Raw genomic sequence first — 27558 nt, 5'->3', positions numbered from 1 at the left:
TTGTGAAGTTCATTTAGCTAAGTCTAGCCCAGTGGTGAAATCTGAACCGGTTTATTACTGGTTCGCTGGCTGCACATGCACACTATGCATGCGGTGTGCACACCATGCACCAAATGCGAGGTGTGCGTGCAGTGCAGTGCAAGCCAAAAAGGAGGCATGGGTAAGTAGAACAGCGCACGGGGGGGGGGGGGTGTTCAGCTGTGGCAAATGATTTTTTTTTACTTTTAAAAGCATTTTTTTACAACCTATTTGGCCAAATAGGTTGTAAAAAATGCTTTTAAAAGTAAAACAAAGGCTTGTGCAGCTCATCTTTGATCCACAGAGCCTTTTTTTAACCTTTTTAAAGCATTTTTTACAACCTATTGGGCTGAATAGATAGTTAAAAAAATGCTTTTAAAAGTAAAAAAAAAGGCTCTGATGATCGCATGGCTCAGCTGTGATCGTCAGAGCCTTTTTTTTAACCTTTTAAAAGCAATTTTTAAAAGAACTGGCAAGCGGGCAAGCGGGTGTCCGGGTGATTGGGTGGGCATGGGCGGGGGAAGCAGAGATTTTTGCTATCAGTTCTCCGAACCACCCACCGCCATTGCTACCGGATCAACCGATCCGATCCAAACCAGGAGCATTTCACCCCTGGTCTAACATTACAGATACTGTACTGCTTTTAAGCTGCCTTGTGGCTTAAATTCCAGAGCCTGTAATTTGCTATTTGAGGAAAATGATATCACTGTTCCTCCTGGGGAAAGGGCAAATGATATTCCCAAAGCAATCAAGGCATGCAGAGTGTGGGCCGTAGAGGCTATTTGCACCCCAAAATCATGTTTTGGCAGCTCAACAGTCCCTTTTCGGTAACAAACGGCTAAAAATTGTTCAGTGTTACTTCCAATTTATAAATGACTTGCTTATAGAAGTAGGCTATGTATAGAGTGTTGCAATGAAATAGGGTCATCCTTTATTGATTTTGTTGTGTAAAATCACACATACAAAATTATATACGTAAGAGAAGCCATCAGATATATCCAGGCAATTCGTGGATTATGACTACTCATTCAGGTAAATTCCAACTTACAACTATGTGAACAAATGATAGTAAAGGTAAAGGTAAAGGTTCCCCTCTCACATACGTGCTAGTTGTTGCCGACTCTAGGGGGCAGTGCTCATCTCCGTTTCAAAGCCGAAGAGCCTACGTTGTCCGAAGACGTCTCCGTGGTCATGTGGCCGGCATGACTCAACGCCAAAGGTGCACGGAACACTGTTACCTTCCCACCAAGGTGGTCCCTATTTTTTCTACTTGCACTTTTACGTGCAAATGATACAAATGAATACAAATGATACAAATGATATAAATACAAGGTGATACAAGGTATCACAAGGTGATACAAGGTGATACAAGGTATCACAAGGTATACAAAGTATACAAGATATACAAGGTATACAAGATACAAGGTGGTCCCTATTTTTTCTACTTGCATTTTTACGTGCAAATGATACAAATGAATACAAATGATACAAATGATACAAATGAACAAATAATACTTACAACCAGTTCTCCAAGTTCTGGCCATTCCAGCATCCACCCAGTCACCTGATCACAATTCGGGAGCTTGGCAATCAGCTCACATTTATGGTTACATGATCACAATTTTCAACATTCCTTGCTGGCTTCCCACAAGCAAAGTCAATGGGGAAGCCAGCAGGAAATCAGAAGTGGAGTTTCTGTGAGGTCTTTATGATCCATGGTGATTTGCTTGATGATGGCAACTGGGATGGTTGAACTGCAGATACTAAGTGATGTGGGCACTTGACATCATGTTTCACAACTGTGTCACTTAGCAACAGCAAGTCCCAATTGCCATCCTATCCCAAGGAGTGCCTGTAATTTGTACTATTGTTGCACTGCTTTCTTTTCTTTTTCTTGATTATTTTCCTCTTTGTTCTGTATTATTAAATAAAGCCACCCACCCAGAGGTGGGTTTCAGCAGGTTCTGACCAATTCTGGAGAACCGGTAGCCGAAATTTTGAGTAGTTCAGAGAACCGGTAGTAAAAATTCCGGCTGGCCCCACCCCCATCTATTCTCTGCCTCCCGAGTTCCAGCTGATCAGGAGGAAATGGGGATTTTGCAATATCCTTCTCCTGGATCGGGGAGGGAATGGAGATTTTGCAGTATCCTTCCACTGCCACGCCTACCAAGCCATGCCCACCAAGCCACACCACACCCACCAAGCCACACCCACAGAACCGGTAGTAAAAAAAATTGAAACCCACCACTGCACCCACTCACCTATTCATCCAGGAGCCCTATAATTGTTGGAGCTCTTTCTTGAAAACTGCAGAGTAATCTCTTCACAAAATTGAATATGTTTTTAAAAGGTTTGGGGTTTTTTTGTTTTTTTTTTACAAAAATCCATCACATACCTAGGGGGGGGAAAAAACCTAGATGTACCAGTCGTGTCTGTAGAAACATGGCAAGACCTTGCTCATTTTGCATTATGCCTCGACCTTTCCCTCCCACTTGTTAGGTGTAGCTACTCAACTCAACTTTGCCCAACTATGATATAATGTCACAGTGCCAGCTACTAAACCAGAATCTGGTTTAAGCCAACTGCTGAGTTCACAGCCATTGGGTGGAGCAGGGCAACGGCTGAGACAATATGATTTAGCTTTCGATAAAGTGGGTAGAATAATAATACTCATTTAAAGCAACAGAAGTAAACAAATATAATCCATCCATTTGTTCACTGAATTTTTACCTTATGTTTCCTGCTAGTAAGGTGACCAATCGTCCTCCTTTAGTCAGTCCTTCTTTTGTCCTTTTTTTTTTTTTTTTTGCATTTATATCCCGCCCTTCTCCGAAGACTCAGGGCAGCTTACACTATGTTAAGCAATAGTCTTCATCCATTTGTATACTATATACAAAGTCAACTTATTGCCCCCCAACAATCTGGGTCCTCATTTTACCTACCTTATAAAGGATGGAAGGCTGAGTCAACCTTGGGCCTGGTGGGACTTGAACCTGCAATATTGCAAGCAGTTGCTGTTAATAATAGGCTGCATTAGCCTGTTGCGCCACCAGAGTTCTTCTGTCCTCTCTCAAAAAGTCTCCTCCTACCTGTTCTCTTTTTCAATATTTGAAGACTAATCTGTAAAATTCGATCGATGCCAAGTCGATCCGTTGCATATGATGTGACTATTTGTATTTGACATCACGATTCGTCAAGGCTCGGTACAGTGCAGCGAGACGCGATTATGAGATGCATGCGCTCCACACAGGAGAATTGGTTTGAGAGAGTGCGCCGCACGCAAGTGGCTTTGTTTACTTCTTACCGAAACACAACACGGCACGCATGCACGCATTAGACTCACTTCTTTCTCAGTGAATATTTAACCATACACAGGTGAGCACAATAATTCACATTTTATTAATTCATTATCTATTTAATAATTTCCAAATATGAAATTATTACGATATTTTTTTTTCTTCAATGTATTTGTGTCCTCCTTCTCATTGTAAAAAAGTTGGTCACCTTACTGCTAGAGCATGCAGTGGCTTCCTTAGACAGTGGAGCTGATTTGGGGGGCAGGGAAGAATGGAGGCAGCTGTTAAGGAGTGGTCTTGCAGAAAAGCTCACACAGCCCTGAGACAAAAGCCTCCAAAAAATCCCATCTTGATTTCATTTAAAATAGGTCTCCCTTCCAACTCTGTTACTGTTATAATTCTGTTATCAACTTGGATAGGCTTTCAAGGTTCTGCTAGTCCACCTTCCTCAATGAAGAACAAAGCTGGAAACCTTCCCATGCCTATCCCTTGATCTTGCCAGAATATGTTGTGGTCCGCCAGCAGCCTGCAGAGCTGGCAATGGAGTCAGACAGCGATGAGGCTGAGGAAGAGCATGGGCCAGTCTTGGAGGCTGGGGTAGGCCCAGATGAGGGCTCTGCGTCAGAGGCAGAGATGGGGCCAGGGCCATCGGGGAGTGACGTTCAGACTCCAGAATCTCCAGAGACTGACAATAGTGAGGCAGAGGAACAGGAAGAGCCTGTTCCTAATGCACGCATGAGAAGAGCTGCCAGCAGGCAAGAGCAGCTAAAGCAAAGAGGATGACTCGGGAGTAGGGCCAAGAGATGATTGGCCCCTCCCATAAGGCTTAAAAGACCAGCAACAGTGTTTGGGCTTTTCCGGAAAACAACGTTGATAGCTTCGTCTTCTTGCATTTATTTTGTATCGGTGTCTTCTGAACTTTTGCCAAGAAAGACCTTTGGCAGTTTGCCTAATTGGACCAAGGTTGGTGATAGGACTGAGGAATTCGTGTTGAGAGGAATTTGCTTTAATGTAGTTGAACTACGCTGAGAATGAAGTAATTCTCAGCTGTTCGAATAAACTTTTACACTGACTGAGTTTCCTACTACCTACTGGGGCCTGGGTCACAACAGAATAACAGAGTTGGAAGGGATCTTGGAAGCCTTCTAGTCCAACCATCTGCTCAAGCAGGAAACCCTACACCGTTTCCAACAAATGGTTGTCCAAACTCTTCTTTAAAACCTCCAGTGTTGGAGCACCCACAACTTCTGGAGGCAAGTCGTTCCACTCATTAACATACCTCAAAAAGGCTGACCCACACAGAGATCTCCCTCCATTAGTTGTTGCATAATCCTGCAACAACTTTGTCAGCTGCATTTGGGATGGGAGAGTCTGAAGGTCATGTAGTGATTGTGAAACTCGGAGAGAATCTGAGCCTGTATCCCCCTACTGCTAGTTCCACACTTTCACCAACCCTCCAGAATTTTCCTGCACACTCCAAGGCCACAAACTTCAAGGGACCCAAGCAGGGATAGGCTGCTGGGTATTTGCAGGGGTTCGGGAGAACCTCTAGCTAAGATTCTGTGCAGTTCAGAGAACCCCCATATCCCACTCCTGGCTGGCCCTACCCACCCCACCCTGCCCCTCCCAGGCATCCCCACAGGGCCGATTTTGGATGCAGGGAGTCTCAGAGAGGGCGAAAAACGGGCCTACCGGAAGTTTGGGAAGAGAGAGCCTCTGGAGTCTGGGGAGGCCGTTTTTGCTCTCCCAGAGGCTCGAGAAATACCTCCAGAGCCCAGGGAGGGCAAAAAGCTTCTCCCCAACCCCCCGCTGTGGTGCAGGCGGCTGACTAGGCCACACCCACCATGGCCACGCCCACCCAGGCAGAGAACCCCTTGCTAAAATTTTTGAAGCCACTCTTGGACCCAAGCCAATTAAAGGAAGCCATACGCTAAATAAATAATAAGGGAAGAGAAAATGTGGTAATCTCAGTCCCCGTGTAAGGGAAATGGAAAGAAGGTGGCGCTGAAATTGATCTTTTACCAGTGAATCTTCCAAAGTCTGGATCAAAAGAGCAGATCCTTGAGCTGGATGTAGACCTTTTATCTTCAATCAGAATACAGTGAACCAGCCTCTTTGTTCAGACTTTCAAAAACATGCTTCTTCAAGCTGAGAAAACAGAATCTTGTCTTACCCGCTGTGCCCTGGGGATAACTGGCAACCCTTCAAAGCCATATCTAGCTTAAGCAACCTCCTTCCTCTTCCCTGACAGCAAGCGTGTTTTTCTCAGGATTGACGCACAAGATTTTTTTTTTCCCCAACGGGGCTGCGTAGGGCGTGTGCTTCGCCCAAGATTGCTTCTGTTGGTACACACAGACTAGGGACCATCTGAATAGTACGCAATCGCGTGAGTACAGCAAGATGACTTGAAACCGGTTGGACATAATGAGGTCACCACAGAAGCACCGAAGTTATAAAGTGACCTTTTGCTCTGACGCTCACTCTTACTAATTCACTTGCTATGGATATCAGAACAAGTAGTAAGTCTTCAGAGTCCCTGGGATATTGTTTTGTTTTGTACAGAACCAAGCAGACAGCCGTGCAAGAACTACCATGGGATTAGTAAAATATTTACGTGGATAATTCAATTCAGACTACAAGAACAAAGAGAACAAGTTACCTGCAAAGAACTGGCTGGCTGTGGAATTCTTGGAGTTGAAATCCGGGAGGGAATGGGAATTTTGCAGTATCTTTCCCCTGGAGTGGGGTGGGAATGGGGATTTTACAGTATCCTTCCCCTGCTACACCCACCAAGCCACGCCCACAGAACCGGTAGTAAAAAAATTTGCATCACGCCACTGAATATATAGTGCGAATGCCACCAAGCCATTATCATGATGGAGAAGACTTCTGATGGGTGACCCATATTCTGCTTAATCTGTTACTGGGATGATGGATGAATTGCAGGTCTGTGCTTCATAATTTTTTCCCCCTCTCAACTGAATTTACTCAAGGCAGCACTTCAGATAAAGGACACCTTGTCTGCAAAGAAGGACCCAGGAAACTACCTAGATAAATCTTTAACAAACCTGAGATCCAAAGGTATCAACGATGCTTTTTCAAAAGGCAACTGAACTGGGTTGTTGTTTTCCCTTGAGTTCACAGCCATTGGCTGGAGCAGGGCAATGGCTGAGACACTATGATTTAGCTTTTGATAAAGTGGGTAGAATAATAATAGTTTGTTGGCTGAGGAACTCTGGGAGTTGAAGTCCACAAGTCTTAAAAGAGCCAAGTTTGCAGACCCCTGATCTAGATGACTAAGAATCTCCATTGATGCCAAGGTACAGAATTAACCCAGTTGAGCCCCTCAGAATGGCAAACTACATTTTGCAAGCTTTTTAAAATGTCCTTGTAGATTGAGGGGAAATCTATCCATCAAGGATAACAAGGACGGTAATAGTTGGCATGACGGTCCAAGGAGAAAGCTTGGTTTAGCCCGGATCTTTTAATATTTTCATAGGTTTAGAAAAGGAACCTTGTGCTTTTATTTTTTTTAAAAAAAGCAATTTTAGGCTATTATTATTTTCTTGGAAGGAAACTAAAAAAATTCATTCCTTCTAGTTGAAATTGCTGAATTTACTTTGAATAGTAATTCTATTCAAGAATAGTTGGATGAAAGCAGTGGTGAAATTCAGCCGGTTCTATCCAGCTCGGGTGAACCAATAGCGTTGGCAGCAGGAGGCTCCACCCACCCACCCAGACATCAACATGTCCCATTTTTGAACCTCTGCGCATGCGCAGAGGGCTCTGTGCATGTGTGGAGGAGGCGCGCACGCTCACATTTGAGAACCGGTAGCGAAGGTAAGTGGGTTTTACCCCTGGATGAAAGCAAGTTTGTAGTGGCATCTGAGCTTAAAGATGGTCTGCCTCTGGCATCAATTGATTTGCTTTTCTTGGTGTTTGAGAGCTGTGCTTTGCCTTTTATTTCGAATATTATGGACTAGCCAAGAGAATAGATAATTACATAGGGCCTCATGACATGAGCGTGACCTTTAATATTCATAGAACATAGATATTTTCAAGTATGGTCAAAAAATGAAGACGGCACCAATAAAAGTACAATTGAATCTCTGTCCATTTTTAGGCATCACATCATATTGATATTTTTTTTTAAAACCATACTCTGGATGTCCATTTTTAAATATCAAATCCTGACACAATGCATCCAAAGGACAAAAAAAGGGTAGAAATAAATGTGCATTTTATTATCAACTCAAAAGTAGAAACCCCATTTTACATATGAGCAGGTAGCATAATTTCATACGTAAGGAAATTCCACATTTAAAAAGAAAAAACAACAACACACATTTCTATCAAAGTGGCCGATGGCAAACTCAAATAAATTAGTGAGCTGATTTATGATAAGAAAAAGTACAGACCGAAAAGCAGACGAAAATAATTACAATCCACTTGTTAAATCGGTAGCTTTTTGAAATGGGAGATGTCATCTACTTCTCCAAGTATAATCCCCTAAGTATTTGCTGTCTCATAGAAATAAGCATGTTTTTGCTGCAGAATTATATTCTGGAACCTTCCAAAGTACTCCTTTTAAGCAGAATCAAGCCTATAAAAATATATTCTAGAAACTTCTGCAGTGAAGGAATGGCTGCCAAGCTGTACTCACTTCAACAGAGTTTATGCAAAACATTCCTGAGGCTCAAGACATGCTTGAGTTTGTTTTATTAATAAGCATTAATAATGCTTTGTTTTGTTAATTCAGTAAGAAGGGCAGGCAGGCAAATCTCATTGCAAACATGTGAGGAGAGGGGTCTCTCACCCCTTTCCCTTTTGAGCCACAGGATCAATGAAAATCTTTCTCCTCACCCATTGATATATAGAAAATAAAACAGCTTGTATTAGTGGCAGTCCCTAAACAACCAAAAATAAAGAAAGATGTAGAGTGCATTTTTGGGAGGGAAAACCATAGGTAGACAAGAGCTTCCTCACTTCCCAAATGCAGAGTTTGCCATCCTGAAGATGATAGAGGGATTATCTTGTGAGATAAAAGGACTTCAGATGACAACTGGAAGGCAAATGTTGGGGTTAGAGCAGAAGGCTTTCTAGAATCAGGTCCTTGTGATCTGTTTGAATGATGTGCAGCCCCCCCCCCTTATTCTGATACAGATGTTTCTTCTTTGACCACTTTCATAGTGGGTGGAGAACTGTTTGGGAGAGGGTTCAAGAGGTCAGGTGTCTTAACAGTAGCTTCGCCAGAGTTATTGCTGTCTATTAAGGAGGCCATTAAACAGTTCTGGTATTGCTCCTGTGTGATCTGGATTAGGAAGAGAAAGCAACTATTCAGTAACTTACCATCAGTCAATCAAAGGCATGGGATAATTTGGTGGGGAGGGGAAGGTGCTCCAGGCCAGGGGTCTCCAACCTTGGTCCCTTTAAGACTTGTGGACTTCAACTCCCAGAGTTCCTCAGCCAGCTTTGCTGAGGGACCAAGGTTGGAGATCTCTGCTCCAAACGTTTCTCCCAGCTATTTTGTGGAGGAACCAGATGGACATGTATTAAGCAGGCCAAAAACCAGACAGGATCAGAAAGTGGTGAGAAAGTTGAGAAGAGGCTTGGAGGCAAATGGACTCAAGGAGATTGGGTTGGCTTACCATCATTAATTTAGCTATGATTTGTAGAATAGCAAAAGCACTTAGACTTATATACCGCTTCACAGTGCTTTCACTGCCCTCTCTAAGCGGTTTACAGAGTCAGCCTCTTGCCCCCGATAATTTGAGGTTCTCATTCTACCCACCTCGGAAGGATGGAAGGCTGAGTCAACCCTGAGCCTGGTGAGATTCGAACTGCCAAACTGCTGGCAGCCGGCAGTCAGCAGAAGTAGTCTGCAGGATTGCACTCTAACCACTGCACCACTGCGGCTCATAATAAAGAATAAAGATTCAGCTGGAGTCACACATCAGATGAAGCCCAATCTAAATCAATAACATGCTTCATGTGATACAAGGGTAACCACTAAGTCACATATAGACTGGAAAGGTGGACCGGACAGCAAAGCTGCCACACCAAACTGGACAAATAGATTGCCAGATTTCCAGAGTTACGGAACCATCTCTAGAGTTATGGAACTTGTACACAAAGGGAGGGCATCAGGTTGAGGAAAGTTTCTTTGTAGAAGTGTGCTAGAACTGGAGATTCAGCCTTCATACAAATCTGCCACTATATCGTATTTTTTGGAGTATGAGATACACCTTTTTCCCCCCAAAAAGAGGGTGAAAATCTGGGTGTGTCTTATACTCCGAATGCAGACCCGCCCAATTTCTCAAAGGGAGATTTCAGAGGCTGAAAAAAGCATCAGAAAGGAAGCTTCAGAAAAGAAGCCCCCAAACAGAGCTTCAGAGGCTTTTTTTTCTGAAGCTGTTTCGGAGGCTTTCAGAGGCAGGAAAAAGTTTTTTCTGAAACAGAGTTTCAGAAGTTTCAGAGGCAGAAAAAAAAAGCAAAAAAAAGCAAGGCACAGAGCTCACAACCAAGGAAACTGTTGCTAAAATTCACCTCTGGGAACAGCTGATTGGGGTTATTCTGGGAGGCCAATCCACCTGCCAATCATCTTTTTTCTTATTTTCCTCCCCAAAAACTAAGGCACGTCTTATACTCCAAAAAATACAGTAATATTTTGCCTGTCCCTAAAGAAGGGGGGAAATTAGTACAGGTAAATTAACTGAATAATAATTATGTTCCTTAGAATTAGATATAATATAATTAGAATAGAGTAGAGTAGAGTACGGTAGAGTAGAGTAGAGTAGAGTAGAGTAGAATAGAATAGAATAGAATAGAATAGAATAGAATGATAATTATGTTCCTTAGAATTGGATAGAAGGCAACCATTGATAGAAGCAAGTAACCATGGGTTCTCCAGATGTTTCTGTTGACACAGTTGAGCAACATCTGCAAGATCTTAATCCGATCTACAATTACTGGGTTATTTACAGCTTAGAATAGATTTCTGAGTCTCCCAGAACTGGCTCACCTTGATATACAGGAGGTCAGTAAGGGCTCGGACAGTAAAGTCAGCCATAAATTGCAGGCTGGTGCTGGGGAGAACCTGGTTGGTGCTGATGCTGCTGATGTAGGCAGAACTCATCTGTTCGTAGCTCTTCCGGCTGATACTGTTCAAACGAGCCACAGAGCTGGCATCAAGCCCTAGACATTGTAAACAAGAAGACAAGAATGGTACCCTCTCTGGTTCAATTCGCTCTCCAACTTGTTCATCATTGTATTTTCCTATCCATCTTTCCAGACTTAGCCTTTTCAATTGGGGCATTTACTGTGTGCTAAAGTATGGTTTTAAAAGGGAAGTATGGTTTTAAGAGGGACGCGGTGGCTCAGGGGCTAGGACGTTGAGCTTGTCGATCGAAAGGTCAGCAGCGCAGCGGTTTGAATCCCTAGTGCTGTTGTGTAACTGGGTGAGCTCCCGTTACTTGTCCCAGCTTCTGCCAATCTACCAGTTTCGAAAGCACGTAAAAATGCAAGTAGAAAAAATAGGGACCACCTTTGGTGGGAAGGTAACAGCGTTCCGTGCGCCTTTGGTGTTGAGTCATGCCAGCCACATGACCACAAGGATGTCTTCAGACAGCGCTGGCTCTTTGGCTTTGAAACGGAGATGAGCACCGCCCCCCAGAGTCGGCAACGATAGCACGAATGTGTGAGGGGAACCTTTACCTTTACCTTAAAGTATGGTTTATTTAAGCTTCCTTCACTGAAGAGGGCATGGTCCCAGTCACCAGGTTTATAAACTATAATGACATTGTTGAAAGTCAACACCTACCCCCCTCCTAGAAGAATGAAATATTTTGAGGAATATTTTTTTTAAAAAGGCAGAATATTTTATTTCCTAAAAGAGAAATGGAGAAACATGTTTTTTTAGAGGCAGGAAGCAGCCCCCACTTTCCTTAATAGCCCACAGCAGATGCCAGCACTTGAAGAGCTTATTGGAAGAGAAAAATGAGTATCTAGATAGCTCTGTTCATAGGCAAAGCAAATACTGCAGACAGAAATCCATTCAAAACAGAATATTTTGATACTCCCTATACCAAAGTCTGAACAAAGGCAGAATGGTAGGATTAGCCCTCACTCAAGATCCAACACAGGACAAAGCCATTAAGCCACAATAGGAATTGCCCAACACCTTTTCAGAACACAAGTCCCTTCATTGCATCATCTCAGAGCAGTCCAAACTTCAATCAAACTTGGGAACTCAGACAAACACCTAGGATTTGCATTTCCTCTTTGGCCTAGAGAGCCAGCTATGACCCCTACACAACCCCTACATGACCCCATAGGAATCTGACAAAAACCAATCAAATACATGTTCTTGCACAGGAACAGGAAGCTCAAGTGCAAAGCCCAAGAGAAGGTATTAAAAAAACCCTCCACTCTCAACTCCGTTTTGTCAGCTGCCCAGAACCACAAACCCAATGTGGTTCTGCTTCATCAATAAACCGTTTTTCCAGTCAGCCTCCATCTTTCCAGGGTCTTTCTCCCAGCTTGGAACTGAACCAGATGGATATTGCTTCCTACAACTGGATTCACACAACACGTTAAAAAAGGGCCGCGGTGTGGCTCAGGCTGTAAGATAGCCTGTTATTAAACACAGCTGCCTGCAATTACTGCAGGTTCTAGTCCCACCAGGCCCAAGGTTGACTCAGCCTTCCATCCTTTATAAGGTAGGTAAAATGAGGACCCAGATTGTTGGGGGCAATAAGTTGACTTTGTATATAAATATACAAATAGAATGAGACTATTGCCTTACACAATGTAAGCCGCCCTGAGTCTTCGGAGAAGGGCGGGATATAAATGTAAAAAAAAAACAAAAAAAACAGAACAACCATTTGGGGACTGAGCAGGGTGGTGAATGCAGTCATTGAGTAGTTGGTCTCCTCAGGGTTTCAGGAAGAGCTTCTCCAGCTCTGCCATGGATAAACACTCTTGAATCACCCGGAGCCACAGAGAGTCGCTTTGAAATGAGATGGGCAGTAAATAAATGTAATAATTAACTAAATCATAGCCTCTTTGAGCAAATGCAGGGGCAGCCAGATTTTCTAGCTGCCACAAGTTCGCCCTTTTCCCCCTTAGCTATATTTCAAGGTGGCTTTCATGAAGAAGACAAAGTAAAACGTGCAACACTTCTTGTCCAACAAGACAGACACAGACTTCAGAGGATAATTAGAACTGCAGAAAAAACAATGGCTACCAACCTGCCTTCCATTGAGGACCTGTATACTGCACAAGTCAAAAAGAGGGCTGTGAAAATATTTATAGACCCCTCACATCCTGGACATAAACTATTTCAACTCCTACCCTCAAAACGACACTATAGAGCACTGCACACCAGAACAACTAGATACAAGGACAGTTTTTTCCCAAATGCCATCACACTGCTAAACAAATAATTCCCTCAACACTGTCAAACTATTTTTTAAATCTGCACTTCTATTAATCTTCTCATCATTCCCCATTACTCATCTCCTTCCACTTATGACTGTATGACTGTAAGTTTGTTGCTTGCATCCTTATGATTTATGTTGATATTGTTTCCCGATTGCTTATTTGTACCCTATGACTATCAGTAAGTGTTGTACTTTATGATTCTTGATGAACGTATCTTTTCTTTTATGTACACTGACAGCTTATGCACCAAAACAAATCCCTTGTGTGTCCAATCACACTTGGCCAATAAAAAATTCTATTCTAGTTTTACTTTGGTTGTTAAAACTCAGTTACAAACCCAGAGGCTGCATTTGCACAACAGATTGACATTTAAGCTCACAGCTGTTTTTGCAACCATGTTAATTGGTTCCAATTGACCAGATACTTGCTTAAGGTTCATCCAGGTTATTTTTGGAGGGGTTTCGCATGCTGAATAAAATCCAACCTGCATCTTTTGATGATGATACTGTAGGAAGCCCCCCACCCCTTCCTAGAAGAATGAAATATTTTGGGAAATATTAAAAAGGCAGGATAGAATATTTCCCCTAAAGAAAAAAAGGGAAATATTTTAAGAGAGGCAGAAGCAGCCCCAGGTTCCCTGCCCCAAGCAGAAACTGAAGAGGCTAGCTTTTAGAAATGCAGATTTAGTAATCCATTCAGAAAGACTGAGTCAGTGGTGGGTTTCAAAAATTTTTACTACCAGTTCTGTGGGTGTGTCTTGGTGGGCGTGGCAGGGAAAGGATACTGTAAAATCTCCATTCCCGCTCCACTGCAGGGGAAGGTTACTGCAAAATCCCCATTTCCTTCTGATCAGCTGGGACTCGGGAGGCAGAGAATAGATGGGGGCGGAGCCAGTCAGAGGAGGTATTTCCCGGTTCTCCAAACTACTCAAAATTTCCACTAACGGTTCTCCAGAACTGGTCAGAACCTGCTGAATACGACCTCTGGACTGGGTCAAGACAGAAATTCAGGTAAGCAACAAACGAGGTCGACAAAATTAGCTCAACAAACACCTAGGATCTGCATTTCCTCTTTTGCCTATAGAGCCAGCTATGACCCCTACATGACCTGCATAGGAATCCAGAAGGTATAAAAATCCACCCACTCTAAACTCCATTTTATCAGCTGCACCAGAACCACAAACCCTGGTGGTTGTGTTCATCAATAAATCTTTCTTTCCAATCAGCCTCCATGTTGTTTCCAGTGTCTTTCTCCCAGCTTGGAACTGAACCAGATGGATTTTCCTTCCAACAACTCGATGCATTGTGTAAATAGAATAGAACAGAATAGAATAGAATTTTTTATTGGCCAAGTGTGATTGGACACACAAGGAATTTGTCTTGGTGCATATGCTCTCAGTGTATATAAAAGAAAAGATACGTTCATCAATGTACAACATTTACAACACAATTGATGATCATAAGGATTGCCAGCAACAAAGTTACATGAAATTAAACATGATTAATTAAACATGAGTTAATTCAATCACTAGCATAAGAGGGTTGTGAAAACGCTGCCTTTGCCTAGCATTTTTCCAGAAAAGATTGGACAGCCGTTGGTCTGAGATGAAATAAGATCTCCTGTCTTAGGCAGGAAGTTAGACTAGAAGACCTCCAAAACTTCCAGCCCTAGGATTCTATGATTGTTATTCCCTTTTTAAAGGCAGAGGATTAATATGCAAACGGTGCTACGATTCAAACCAGCAGATGGCGCTAGATAGCATTAGACTTACTAGTGTCATTGATCAGTCAGCAAAAAATCTTAAATTACATCAAAGTTATGATATGATACCAATAGACTCTTAGGCCAAGGGGAGCAATTAAACCTTATAATTTGGATGGAGCTTCAAATCTCATGCTATAGAGATCTTTTTTTAAAAAAAAAAAATACAAATTTAAAAGGTGAGCGCGTGCTCACATTTGCAAACCGGTAGGGAAGGTAAAGTCAATCCCATCTCTGCAGATTGTCATCAATTTACAACCAAATTGGGACCAGAATTTCTCTTGTTAAGCAAGGCAGTTGTTAAGTGAGTCATGCCCCAGTTTACAATTTTTGTCCACAGTTGTTAAGTGAATCATGCAGCAAAGCTGGCTGAGTAACTCTGGGAGTTGAAGTCCACAAGTCTTAAAAGAGCCAAGTTTGCAGACCCCTGGTCTAACCAAACCAACTCAAAAGAGAGTTTGGTCTAATGAGAGAAGAGCCAGTTTGTGGTTAAGATACCAAGCTAGAAAGCGGAAAGATTGTGAGTTGAAGCCCATAAGCCTTAAAGTTGCCAGGGTGGGACACATCTGCATTAGACAAAGCACACAGATTTATTTATTTATTTATTTATTCAAATTTGTATACCGCCCTATCTCCCGAAGGACTCAGGACGGTTCACAGGCACATAAAACATTTATATACAATTAAAATAACTATTAAAAAACTTATTCTAATGCCAAATATTAAAAATATAAATATAAATCTTAAAACCAAATTTAAACCCCTGTGAATTTAAAAATCTATAAATTTAAAATCTAAATTTAAAATCTAAGCCAGTCCTGCACAAATGAATAAATGCGTCTTGATGAGCAAAGAGCGCCGAGTGGCAAATTACCTGCTGGGGTAGATGGCCCAAGAGCCATGAACCCATAGTAGGAGAAGGGTCCATTCTCAAACTTCATGTTTTCTTTACATGCTTCTACCTCCACCTTCCCCTGGAACAGAGAAAAGGTTATAGTTGGAAAACTCTTTATGTCCTGGTGGTGAAGAATTAAACTGGGCTTCACCTGGCATGTCACAGCACTTTTCCTGAACCGTGCAGGTCAGTGGTGAAATCCTCTGAGGTTTGCCACTGGTTTGCTGTGCGAGCATGTGGGGTTTCACGACAAACAGGTGCTGCATGTGCGCATGTGGATGCATAGTGTGCGCCAAACATGCACGGTGCGTGCATGTGCAGTGCGTGCCAAACGCATGCTGCACGCACATGCACAGTGCACAACAGTGCGCAACAACCGCAGACGCTACCGCCCAGCACAGAAAAAGGAGACTTAAAAAAGTAAGTAGAACAGCGAGGGGGAAAACAGCTGTGCCGAGTGATTTAGATTAGCTAGAAAGCAGGATTTCCTGCTTTCTAGCGAATATAAATCGCGCGACACAGCTTATCGACGGAAATACTGGTTCGGATGAACTGGTAGCATTTTTTTACTACCGGTTCACCCGAACCTGTAGCTTTTATTATTATTGGTTCGCCTGAACCAGTGCGAACCGGTAGCATTTCACCTCTGGTGCAGGTGGGGCTCCTGTCCCACCCAGCTGTATTAATGGAAAAGGCCCATTCCTGGGGCCGAAGGGAGAAGAGAAGACTGCATGGTACCTGCAAGATGAGGATGAAGTAATCTGCCATCTTATTCCGTTGGTACAAGTAATGGTGGGGAGATTCCTTGAAGTTCTCATCAAATTTCAGCTCACAAATGACATCATGGTGCTTCAGTAAACGCAGCAGGTATTTTTCAGAGATGAGGCTGGGGCAAAATTGCAGGATCTCTGTATGATGGGAAAGGGGCAGAGGCATGAATGTTCCCAAGGACATTTCCCCAAAACTAAAATCACAGGGCATAAATATTCCTCCAAAGCTGTACTAGACAGTAATAGTAACAGAGTTGGAAGGGACCTTGGAGGTCATCTAATCCAACCCCCTGTTCTCATAGGAGTCCTATGCAATGGAGAAATTCAGCCAATTCTATCCGGTTTGGGGAACCGGTAGCGGCGGTGGCGGAAGGCTCCGCCCACCCTCCTAGACATCATCACGTCCTGTTTTTGACCCTCTGCACATTTGCGGACTGGTAGCGACGGTAAGTGAATTTCACCCCTAGTCCTATGCTATTTCTGATCGATGGCTATCCAGTCTCTTCTTAAAAAATCTCCAGTGTTGAAATAAAACACTTTATTTCAGCTGCTGAAACAATAAAGTCTTCCTGCCAATTCAGATAGCAATAGCACTTAGACTTATATACCGCCTCGTAGTCCTTTTATAGCCCTCTCTAAGTAGTTTACAGAGTCAGCATGTTGCCCCCAACAACAATCTGGGTCCTCATCTTACTGACCTCGGAAGGATGGAAGGCTGAGTCAACCTTGAGCCGGTGACAGTTGTTACGGAGGACCAAACCAATCGGACCAAGGTGTTACTGTCAAAGTGGATAGGCATACATGCATGCAGATAGGTAAATTGGGGGGCAGAAATTACAGTCACTTTCAAAAGTAAAAGCAATGCAGCTGCATTGTGTGAATGGCATACACCAATTTACTTTTGATTTCTAATGTCTGATTGATCTTACACAGGCCGGGCAAGGAAATTATATATATGCTTATATGTTATTATATATACGCTTATATGTTGTATAGTTGTTTCATGCTTATGCTTATATATACTGTTGTGACAAAATAAAATTTTTAAAAAAAATTCAAAGGACCGGAAGTGGCCCGGGGGCCGTAAAATCAGTGATGGAATTCAAATTTTTTTACTACTAGTTCTGCGGGAGAGGCTTGGTGGGCAAGGCTTGGTGGGCGTAGCAGGGGAAGGATACTGCAAAATCCACATTCCCTCCCCACTCCTGGGGGAAGGATATTGCAAAATCCACATTCCCACCCCACTCCAGGGGGAAGGATATTGCAAAATTTCCATTCCCACCCCCACTCTGGGGCCAGCCAGAGGTGGTACTTGCCGGTTCTCCAAACTATTCAAAATTTCCGCTACCGTTTCTCCAGAATCGGTCAGAACCTACTGAATAGCACCCCTGCGTAAAATGCCCTAGATGTTCTGAGGATACATCAAGTAGGTAAGAAGGTTATAACTTTAGTTCGGCAAGATTCTGTCCATCTGGGTTACACAAATAGAGGATTAGACTCGATTGGGTTTGATGTGTCAGCTTTGGGCTTGTGCCTGACATCCTACCTGTGGAGAGGAAGCGATGGGCAGCCAAGAGTAGCTGCTTGGAGATCTTTGTTTCGACTTCATAATCCCTGAAAGCAGAGAAATCCCACTTCCTTAGCCCTGTGACTTTTCTTTTAGATCGATTGTCAACTGCAAAGGTGAAAAGCAAAGAAAAGGTCACCTACACATTCATGCTGGACAGCCATGCTAGCCACTCCCTCTGTTTCACTGAGCACCACCAGGATGGATGTTGTCAAGGAGATGGACTTGAAATGGAGTGAACCGGATTCAAATCTCCACTCAACCATGGGTGACTTTGGGCCAGCTGCTCTCTCAGCCTAATCCACCAGCTTCAGATCCCATCAAGTCAAATCTTTATTGGTGCATATGAGAGCATATGCACCAAGACAAATTCCTTGTGTGTCCAATCACACTTGGCCAATAAAATTCTATTCTATTCTATTCTTCTATTCTATTATAGTCATAGACCAGTATAAGAGCCGAGGTGGCACAGTGGTACTGCACTCTACTTCTGCCGACTGCCAGCTGCCTGCAATTTGGCAGTTCAAATCTCAACAGGCTCCAGGTTGACCCAGCCTCCCATCCTTCTGAGTTGAGTAAAATGAGGACCCAGATTGTTGGAGGCAATAGATTGACTCTGTAAACTGCTCAGGGAGGGCTGTAAAAGCACTATGAAGCAGTATATAAGTGCTATTGCTAGTGCTATAAGGGGGCAGAGGGGAGGTAGAGAATACATCACAGAAAAAAATATTTTAAAAATTATAAAAAGCGAGAAGATGTTTTAAAGATGTAAGGATTGAAAAGAGAAAACATACGGCCAAACAAGAATCTAAAAGAAAAAGTGAGATATAAATGCATTAAAATAGGAAATGCAGGGAACTGCATTCTGCAGTCACAAATATTATTTTTATAGAATGTCTTGATGTGAACCCAGGAGCCTATGGAAAGGAATGAGAGTTATTTACAGATGATAACGCTTCATGTGGACAGGAGGAGAAACCCAGATATTTCCCACCCCTTTGCATCCTATCCCCATTCTTGATAGTGTTCAATTTCAAGAAGATAGAATAGAATAGAATAGAATAGAATAGAATAGAATAGAATAGAACAGAACAGAATAGCATTGAATAGTATAACATTGAATAGCATAGCATAGCATAGCATAGCATAGCATAGCATAGCATAGCATAGCATAGCATAGCATAGAATAGAATTGAATTGAATTGAATTGAATTGAATTTTTTTATTGGCCAAGTGTGATTGGACACACAAGGAATTTGTCTTGGTGCATACGGTCTCAGTGTATATAAAAAATACATTCATCAAGAATTCTAGCTAGACTGGAGAGTGGTGTTAAGAGAGGGCCTAGTTTAGAATCCTTGTGGTGCAAAAAGCAGCAGAAGTCTGACCTCCCACAGAATCCTTGAAGTCTGACCGTTCCCAAGGGAATGCAGTAAGTCTGGCGAGATTCTTGTAACATAGCAGCCTAGCCATAAAAGCTTCTATTCGCAAGTGGTTCTGGTTGCTTGCTTGCTCCTGGCAGTTCTCTTCCCTCCGTTTTGCTTAATTTTGCATCTTTTTCCTTCATCGTGCCTTCTGAAGTGGCACATATACCATCTATATTACATAAAGAAACTATTTCCTACAGCAGCTTCATTTAAAGAAGCTGAATCTGGGGTAAATTTCAACCTTTCTATAACTCCTCTCCCTTCAAAAGGAGGTTCAGATATATACAGAGTTTCTATCAAAACCAGAGGTGGTATTCACCTTCACGACCGGTTCACAAATGTGAGCTCTCACACGTGCCACCTCCACACATGCGCAGAGCCTTCCGCGCATGTGCAGAGCATCAAAAACGGGACATGATGACATCCGGGCTGGTGGGCAGAGCCTCTCGCAGCTTCCACTACCAGTTCACATGAACCGGATAGAACTGGCTGAATATGTCGTGTCCCACTCCTCCGCTGATGGCCGGGTCAGGGAAATCCGAATCAGGTGTGCCTCTGCAGCTCTGCCAAAGTCCTAGCAAAGTCCTCAGGGCAGGCAGGAGACCAGAAAGTGACTTCAGCAAGATATGTTTAGACTTCGCCTGACTCAGAGACTGCCAGAAAGCAGATCCTTTATATAGGCCATGGGGTGTGGCTCCATGACTCAGCACTTATCCAGGCCTGCCCCTCCCTTCCTTCTGACGATGCCTATCAATTCTTCTGAAGCGAGGGTCACTCCAATCGGCAGCTGTTGGTAATAGACCTTCCTCAGGCTCACATGCTGTGGAGGAGGGGGAGGGGTCTAGTTGCTCCGTTTGCCTGGGCATGGAGCCAGAGCTGGGGGCTGGAGATACTCGCTCCTCTTCAGCCTGTCTGGGCATGGAGCCAGGGCTGGGGCCGGGAGATGCCCCCTCCTCAGCCTGTCTGGGCATGGAGCCAGGGCTGGGGCCGGGAGGCATGCTAGGACATTCTTCAGCGTTCGGAAGCAGATAAGCAGACCCCGGCTTTGGTGGTGAGATCGGACGAGACACAACAGAATAGCACCACTAATCAAAACTATTTGCAGGAGAGAAACCAGTAGCATCAGAAACAAGAAGGATGTTGTTGGATCTTCAAAGACTAATAACGTTTGTTATGACAATTACCTGAATCTTTATGCAACAATAAACACACTCATCTTTAAGGTCCCACAAAATGTGCGACTGTTCATATAGAGTGAGATTCTGTTGTTGTTTCCCTCACACATATGGATGCAACTATTCTCTACAAATACTTAAGAATAAAACTAACCGTAAATATCTGATTCATCCACGATTTCAGACTTGATGATTTCTTCAATGACATCCTCCAAGGTTACTAAGCCCACCACTTCTAAGACTTGTTCATGGTTAACCTTTTGGACAAGGGCCAGGTGAGACTTACCTGTGGGACAGATCAAGTTATTTTGCTGTGATCGGAGTCACATCAAAATAGTCCTTTAAAAATAGAATTCGGCTTTGTAAAATCCAGTAAAGGTTATGTCTGATAAATAACCTATTTCATGTCACTTTGGTTCAGAGCTAGGGGGCGTGAAAGCTCAGTGGTTAAAGACGCTGAGCTGGTCAGGTGGAAAACTTGACAGCCCAGGTTGAAGATTTGGGCACTGCATGATAGGGGGCGCCTCCGTTCAGGGGTGAAATCTAAATTTTTTCCCTACCGGTTCTGTGGGCGTGGCTTAATTGGTGGGGGTGGCTTGGTGGTCAGGTGACCGGGTGGGGGTGGCCAATAACAATAAATAATAACAATAATAAACAAAGTACACAAAACAATAAGAGGTACTAAAAACCAACTTTCACACTTTACACACACACAACACAACTGACTCACACACAATGTAAAAGCAGCTGCACTTCACCCAAAATGGCCTCTGCAACAAGCAGGAACCTCACACAGCCACAAAAACCAACTTTCACAATTTACACACACACACAACAAACACAACACAACTGACTCACACACACACACACAAAATGCCATATACAGCTTTGTGAGATTTTATGTGTTTGTGTAGTTACAGCGAAGCAAATATTTTATTTTATTATTTTATTTTATTTATATTTTTAGATAAAAGCAGCTAAATTGAAAACTTCCTTAACTTTAAATTGCTATGTCTAAATAATAATAATAATAATAATAATGTTTTAATTTGTATACTGCCCTTCTCCCGAAGGACTCAGGGCGGTGAACAGGCAAATAAAATACAAACAGAAACATACACCATAATTAAAACAACCCTTAAAAAACTTTAAAAAAAACTCGTAAAAAACCCCCAATTAATCATTTTTTTTGAAAGCTCCCCACCACCCCCAGTTACTTACCCAATTGAAGGCACAAGGCAGGCAGATTGAGTTGCTCACCGATGAGATGGATTACAGGCAGGCAGACTGAGTTGCTAGCTGATGCAATGGATTGCAGCAGCCGAAGCAAGACAAGCCCGAATGAAGCAGCAAGCTGCCAAGTAGGCAAGTAGGGACCGGGCGATTGGGTGGGCATGGGCAAGGGGCCAGGGATTTTTGCTACCGGTTCTCCAAATTACCCGCCCCCATCGCTACCAGATCACCTGATCCAGTCTGAACCGGGAGCATTTCACCCTTGCCCCCATTGCTTGCCTCAGCTCCTGCCTACCTAACAGTTCGAAAGCATTCAACTGCGAGTGGATACCTGTGTTCTGTGCATCTCAGCATATAGTCATACTGGCCACACTAACATGGAAACGTCTTCGGACAATACTGGCTCCCTCGGCTAAGAAACGGAGATGAGCATCATGCCTTGGAATCGGACATGACTGGACAAGGGAAACCTTTAACTTTACCTTTCTGGTTCAGAGCAGGAATGATGCTTATTGCCTTACATATTGTCTTAGAACACTTTATCTAAACCCCTGCCTCTTTCTTGAACATAGAAGGCACTTTGGATCGAGATTTTAGACCACGGGTGTCAAACTCAATCACATTACGTGACGTAGCGTGACTTAGCGTGACTTTTTTTTTGCCTTTGCGGAGATGGGGTGGGTGTGGCCTACGTGCGACACATTTGGCCTGTGAGCTGCCAGTTTGAGTGGCCTGTTTTAGACATATCTCCCTAGTCCTGTTCAATAACTATAGCATCAAAATGATGAAAAAATTCTACTGCAAATATACATTTTACAAAAAAAATTGCTCCTTTTAATTTATTTTCTTATCGGCTTTTATTACTATACATGTTTTTCTCCTTATTCAAACATAAAACCGAACTATTGGATCTTTACCAAACTTTTAGGAGGTGGAGAAGTGTGTTCATGTGAGCAGGAATGGTGCAAACCTACAGAAAAGTTGATTTTGCTACCTACATGGTGTACTGTGTTTCCCCGAAAATACAACCTACTCAGAAAGTAAGTCCTAGCTTGATTTTTTACATGTGCGCCCACTATAAGCCCTCCCACTCCCAAAATAAGCCCTAATTCAGACCCCATCCACTCCAGGGTGCACAGGTAAAAATTAACCTAGGGTGGGGATGGGGGTGGAGCTGCCCTATAGTTGCAGCCAGGCCTCGCACTTTGGCCCATTTCTTCTGCAGCCAGTAAGGCTTTCCTGAGGGCCTGTTTAACCGATAACAGAGCTTCGGATCAATCAGGAGCTGTGTTATTGGCTGCAGAGGCCTTCAAAAAAGCCTTGCTGGCCAAAGAAGTTCATGAAGGCCTCTGACAGCGAAAAGGAGGCTGGGGGTGATGCACTCAAGTGAGATGAGTCAGTGGATGACATCCCCCCTGAAAATAAGACCTGGCGCCTTTTTTCGTGACTAAAAAAAAATATATAAGACAGGGTCTTATTTTCAGGGAAACATGGTAGTTGTGTGACTGACCACAACTCCCTTTTTGTTGTGATCCACCAGCAGCCTGTGGAGCTGGCAACGGAGTCGGAGAGCGATAAGGCTGGGGAAGGCCCAGATAAGGGCTCTGCGTCGGAGGCTGAGGTGGGGCCAGGGCCAGCAGGGAGTGAGGTGGGGACTCCAGAGCCTCCAGAGACTGAGAGTAGTGAGGCAGAGAATGCACGCATGAAAAGAGCTGCCAGAAGGCAAGAGCAGCTCAAGCAAAGAGGACGACTCAGGAGTAGGGCCAAGAGATGTTTGGCCCCTCCCATAAGGCTTAAAACAGACCAGCAATGGCATTTGGGCTTTGCCAGAAAACAACGTTGGTACCTTTATCTTCTTGCATTTATTTTTGTATCGGTGTCTTCTGAACGTTTGCCAAGAAAGGCCTTTTGGCAGTTTGCCTAATTGGACCAAGGTTTGTGATAGGACTGAGGAATTTGTGTTGGGAGGACTTTGCTTTAATTTAGTTGAACAACGCTGGGAATGAAGTAATTCTCAGCTGTTCGAATAAAGTTTGTTTTTTCACTGACTGAGTTTCCTACTTGGGCCTGGGTCACAACACTTTTTAAAAAGAATAGGACAGCTGCTTTTGCCTGTTCTATTTTATCAACCATCCCGAAGCCGGCATGAAATCCACACTATGTCATTACCTTTTTTGAATTCTTCGAGCACAGCATCCAGTTTGGTAGTGTTGCAGACATAATGGATTGGGTGGTTGTAAAACTTGGTGATTGTCTTGATTGGGGTGCAATCATCTGGATCGACAAATGCAAGGTCTTTGACATACAACATGTCAACAATGTTCGCCTTTTCCTTCGTGTAAATTGGGATCCGGGTGTAGCCACTCTGTAGGATCTCAGTCATTGTGTCAAAGTCCAGGATGGCATTGCTGCTGAGCAGGAAGCAGTCTTTTAACGGGGTCATGACACTTTCCACCGTCTTAGACCTCAACTCCAGGGCTCCTTCGATGATATTCAGCTCTTCTTTCATCAAGTCGTTGTAAGGTTGAGTCAATCGAATCATCTCCATCAGCTTCTCTCGGTTGTAGACAGTGCCCATTTCTTTCCCAAGGAGGTAGTCCAAGAGTTTACTGATAGGGTAAGCGACCGGGAACGTGATTAACATAACCAACCTGGTGATGAAGACAGTGTTGGCACCTATTGCTAAACCATGACGGGAGCAGATGGCCTGTGGAAGGATCTCCCCAAAGAGGACGATGGCAATAGTAGAGATCACAATAGACCAAACGTTTTCCCCAATAACTGTGTCCAACAATATGGTGAGAGAAGAATTAACTAAAACGTTACCGAGCAGCAAAGAACAGAGCAAGTAATTCCCTTTCCTTCGGAGGGGTTCGATCTTGGTGGCATATTCCCTCTCCTTGGGCGTGCCACAATTTTTCACAATGCGCAATCCCATAGGGTCAAGGGCTATTAGGCCTAGGGTGAGACCACTAAACACTCCCGAGAGCGCCAAGAGGATAACGACTAATGTAATTTCAAGCCAGCGGGGTAGCTGCAAACTTTTGTCCTCTACCACTCGGAGGGTCAGGTGATTATCCTTGAGCAGCTGGCGTGATTTCCCACGATGATCCTCAAGGCACATCATGTAGTCCTTGAAGTGGATATTCTTCCGCAGGATCTGGATCTTCACAGAGAGTATGGCAGAAGTATTTTGCACGTCGCCGCTGTACGGCTGTATCAATAGATCGCTTGTTCTTTGAGGGCAGTCTAAAAAGTTCCTGATTAAAGTACTCAAGGAAGTCATCTCCACAAACCGGATCCTCTGCCAGCTGAATTTGTGGATGCCATTACCATAGATCCGAAGGTAAATCAGGCTTCCTTCCATCACTTGGATTATGCCATTTCCCAAAATGGCTGTCTGGGCCTTGCTACTATTCTCCAGCCTCATGCCTATAATTACGGTGTCATTAAGGGATGGTGCTTCCTTCTCAGCACTGGCTTGCCACAGGAAGACGAAAAGAAGCATAAGGACTTTTGGAAGCATCAGTACCAGATCTGTGATGTAATCGCTTCCTTTCTATCACCCACCAAAACACCTCAATGGATCAAGTCCATGAAGGATTACCTTTATTTAATGTATCCATGGATTCCCTCCAGTGACTCATTAAACCATGCACTGAACTGGAGCTGTATATGTCACAAACCTATCTTTTATGCGGACCCGCCCACCTCATTTGCATTCTACATTCTTACCTGGCAACTTTGAATCTCACCACCATCATCAAAGCTTCTTGGAGTAGATTGATTTGCAACTGATTTGAAGGCACCAGAAACCTCTGTGTTCTGAACATGTGAACATTGTATTTTACAGAAGGAAGCTAGTTTTATGAGGACCAACATAGACCATCTCCCATAAGCTGGTGTAGTATGTGTTATACCCACAGTTAACGCCACTCTCATAGAGATGGACTTCTGCCTTTGCGATGCCCCATGAACATTCCTCTACTTCCTTCCCTTACTTTGCTAGATGGGATATGAGATGTTACTGCCAAAAACTGTGAGACAATATTTCTCAACCTTGGCATCTTTAAGATGGGTTGCGTTGTGGTCCGCCAGCAGCCTGCTGAACTGGCAATGGAGTCGGATAGCAATGAGGCTCAGATGGGACCAGGGTCATCAGGGAGTGAAGTGCGGACTCCAGAGCCTCCAGAGACTGATAGTAGAGAGGCAGGGGAACAGGAGGAGCCTGTTCTTAATGCATGCATGAGAAGAGCTGCCAGAAGGCAAGCAAAGAGGACGACTCGGGAGTAAGGCCAAGAGATGATTGGCCCCTCCCATAAGGTTTAAAACAGACCAGCAAGAGTGTTTGGGCTTTGCCAGAAAACAACGTTGGTAGCTTCATCTTCTGCTTCGTCTATGTCTTGCATTTATTTTTGTGACTTCTGAACATTTGCCAAGAAAGGCCTTTGGCAGTTTGCCTAATTGGACCAAGGTTTGCGATAGGATTGAGGAATTTGTGTTGGGAGGCATTTGCTTTAATTTAGTTGGACTAAGCTGAGAATGAAGTAATTCTCAGCTGTTCGAATAAAGTGTTGTTGTTTTTTCACTGACTGAGTTTCCTACTACGTGCTTAGGCCTGGATCACAACAGGTTGACTTCCACTCCTAGAATTCTGGAAATTGAAGTCCACCCATCTTAAAAGTTACAAAGGTTGAGAAATGCTGCTGTCGACAGTGGGTCTGTGCTGGTATAGAGCTGATCTCCCTTTCTTCCAATATATAAAAATCCTAGAATCCTAACTTGTAATCATTCAGAGCACTGATCTGAATTTCTGGATTTATCTCAATTTCCCCGATACCAGATAAGATATATTTTCCAGATCTATCTGGAGATCTTAAGATTTTGATTCAAGGACTTTTTTAACACCCAAGGCATGGGACCTTCACCTCTCTTTGTAATCTCTTTAAAATCCTGGCAGTTAAATCCACGTTTTTCCAGGCCAGGTGAAAAAAAAATGCAGCTGAAATGGATCCTTTTCTGTGGTCTCTTTGATTCTCAGCCCTCTTTGATTCTCAACCTCAGCTCACAAACTGCTCCATTTATCTCTAAAAGGATAGTCAGCATTGAGTCTGCGGCTAAATCTTAATTAAGATGGAATGGAGAAAATGTCTCTTGTTCTGTACGTTGCATTCTTATTTTTTCATCCCTGCCTACCATTCGTGGGTGCCATCCCATCAAAGCAAGATACCGGATTTTTATTTCCATTTACACACCAATGTTGCAACTTTTTTTTTTCCAAGCACCCAACAATGCCTTTGCCTACAATTTAGTCTGTAGTGGTGGTGGTGCTAAGTGTTTTCCCTCCCTCCAATTTCCACGAATCTCACTAAAAAGCACTCCAATTTGGAAGGAGGCTACTTCGCATCTCTCATGTGTCGATCAAAGGTATGAAATGCAAACTCCGGTATTATTCTGCTAAAGGCTTCTTTTGAGTTCAAGGAGGTACTTCAGGCTCCATGGATGTTCAGATGGTCTGCAGGAGACCTTGCTCATAACCCAAGTTCTTCTGCCAAGGTATCACCCTCAGGGGTGGGCTGCTATACGGGTTCAGGAAAATCAGTAGCTAATGTTATGGCCAGTTCAGAGAACCTCCAAATCCCACCCCTGGTTTGTTTTATTTTATTTTATTTACATTTATATCCCGCCCTTCTCCGAAGACTCAGGGCGGCTTACAGTGTATAAGGCAATAGTCTCATTCTATTTGTATATTTACAAAGTCAACTTATTGCCCCCCCAACAATCTGGGTCCTCATTTTACCTACCTTATAAAGGATGGAAGGCTGAGTCAACCTTGGGCCGGGCTTGAACCTGCAGTAATTGCAGGCTGCTGTGTTTTTTAATAACAGGCTTCTTACAGCCTGAGCTACCATGGCCCCGGCCAACCCTCACCTCCCAGGAGTCTCCATGTGGCCCGTTTTGGATGTAAGTGCAGG

The 27558-nt window shown here is 43.5% G+C and overlaps 1 protein-coding gene and 1 long non-coding RNA gene across 4 annotated transcripts; one reads left to right on the top strand and one right to left on the bottom strand.

Moving 5' to 3' along the window:
• LOC131204149 (uncharacterized) lies at positions 1 to 20493 on the top strand. 3 transcript variants are annotated; one of them, XR_009156544.1, is made up of 4 exons: positions 1 to 160; positions 16484 to 16627; positions 17845 to 19672; positions 20256 to 20493. It is a non-coding gene; the product is annotated as an uncharacterized LOC131204149 (long non-coding RNA). The 3 variants fall into 3 exon arrangements; XR_009156543.1 differs by lacking the exon at positions 1 to 160 and adding an exon at positions 7103 to 7154; XR_009156542.1 differs by lacking the exon at positions 1 to 160 and having other exon boundaries at positions 15870 to 16627.
• On the bottom strand, positions 7146 to 27535 carry LOC131204147 (metal transporter CNNM4-like). The gene is made up of 7 exons (XM_058195048.1): positions 23753 to 27535; positions 20505 to 20636; positions 17728 to 17856; positions 16150 to 16319; positions 15391 to 15490; positions 10336 to 10508; positions 7146 to 8625 (listed from the first exon to the last, which is right to left on the bottom strand). The coding sequence occupies exons 1-7, from the start codon at positions 25107 to 25109 to the stop codon at positions 8464 to 8466; spliced, it is 2223 nt and encodes a 740-aa protein (XP_058051031.1). The 5' UTR covers positions 25110 to 27535; the 3' UTR covers positions 7146 to 8463.
• Between the last annotated feature and the right edge of the window lie 23 nt (positions 27536 to 27558).

This window comes from Ahaetulla prasina, chromosome 10 (genome assembly GCF_028640845.1).
Source record: "Ahaetulla prasina isolate Xishuangbanna chromosome 10, ASM2864084v1, whole genome shotgun sequence".
Lineage (NCBI taxonomy): Eukaryota > Metazoa > Chordata > Lepidosauria > Squamata > Colubridae > Ahaetulla > Ahaetulla prasina.
This window is presented reverse-complemented; position numbering and strand designations above follow the sequence as displayed.

Coding starts and splice junctions, on each gene's coding strand:
- LOC131204147 (XM_058195048.1), bottom strand. CDS start 25,109: ATGCTTCCAAAAGTCCTTATGCTTCTTTTCGTCTTCCTGTGGCAAGCC. Junction 20,637..23,752: donor GCTCGAAGAATTCAAAAAAG/GTAATGACATAG, acceptor TCTGTCCCACAG/GTAAGTCTCACCTGGCCCTT. Junction 10,509..15,390: donor TGGGCCATCTACCCCAGCAG/GTAATTTGCCAC, acceptor TACAATGTCTAG/GGCTTGATGCCAGCTCTGTG.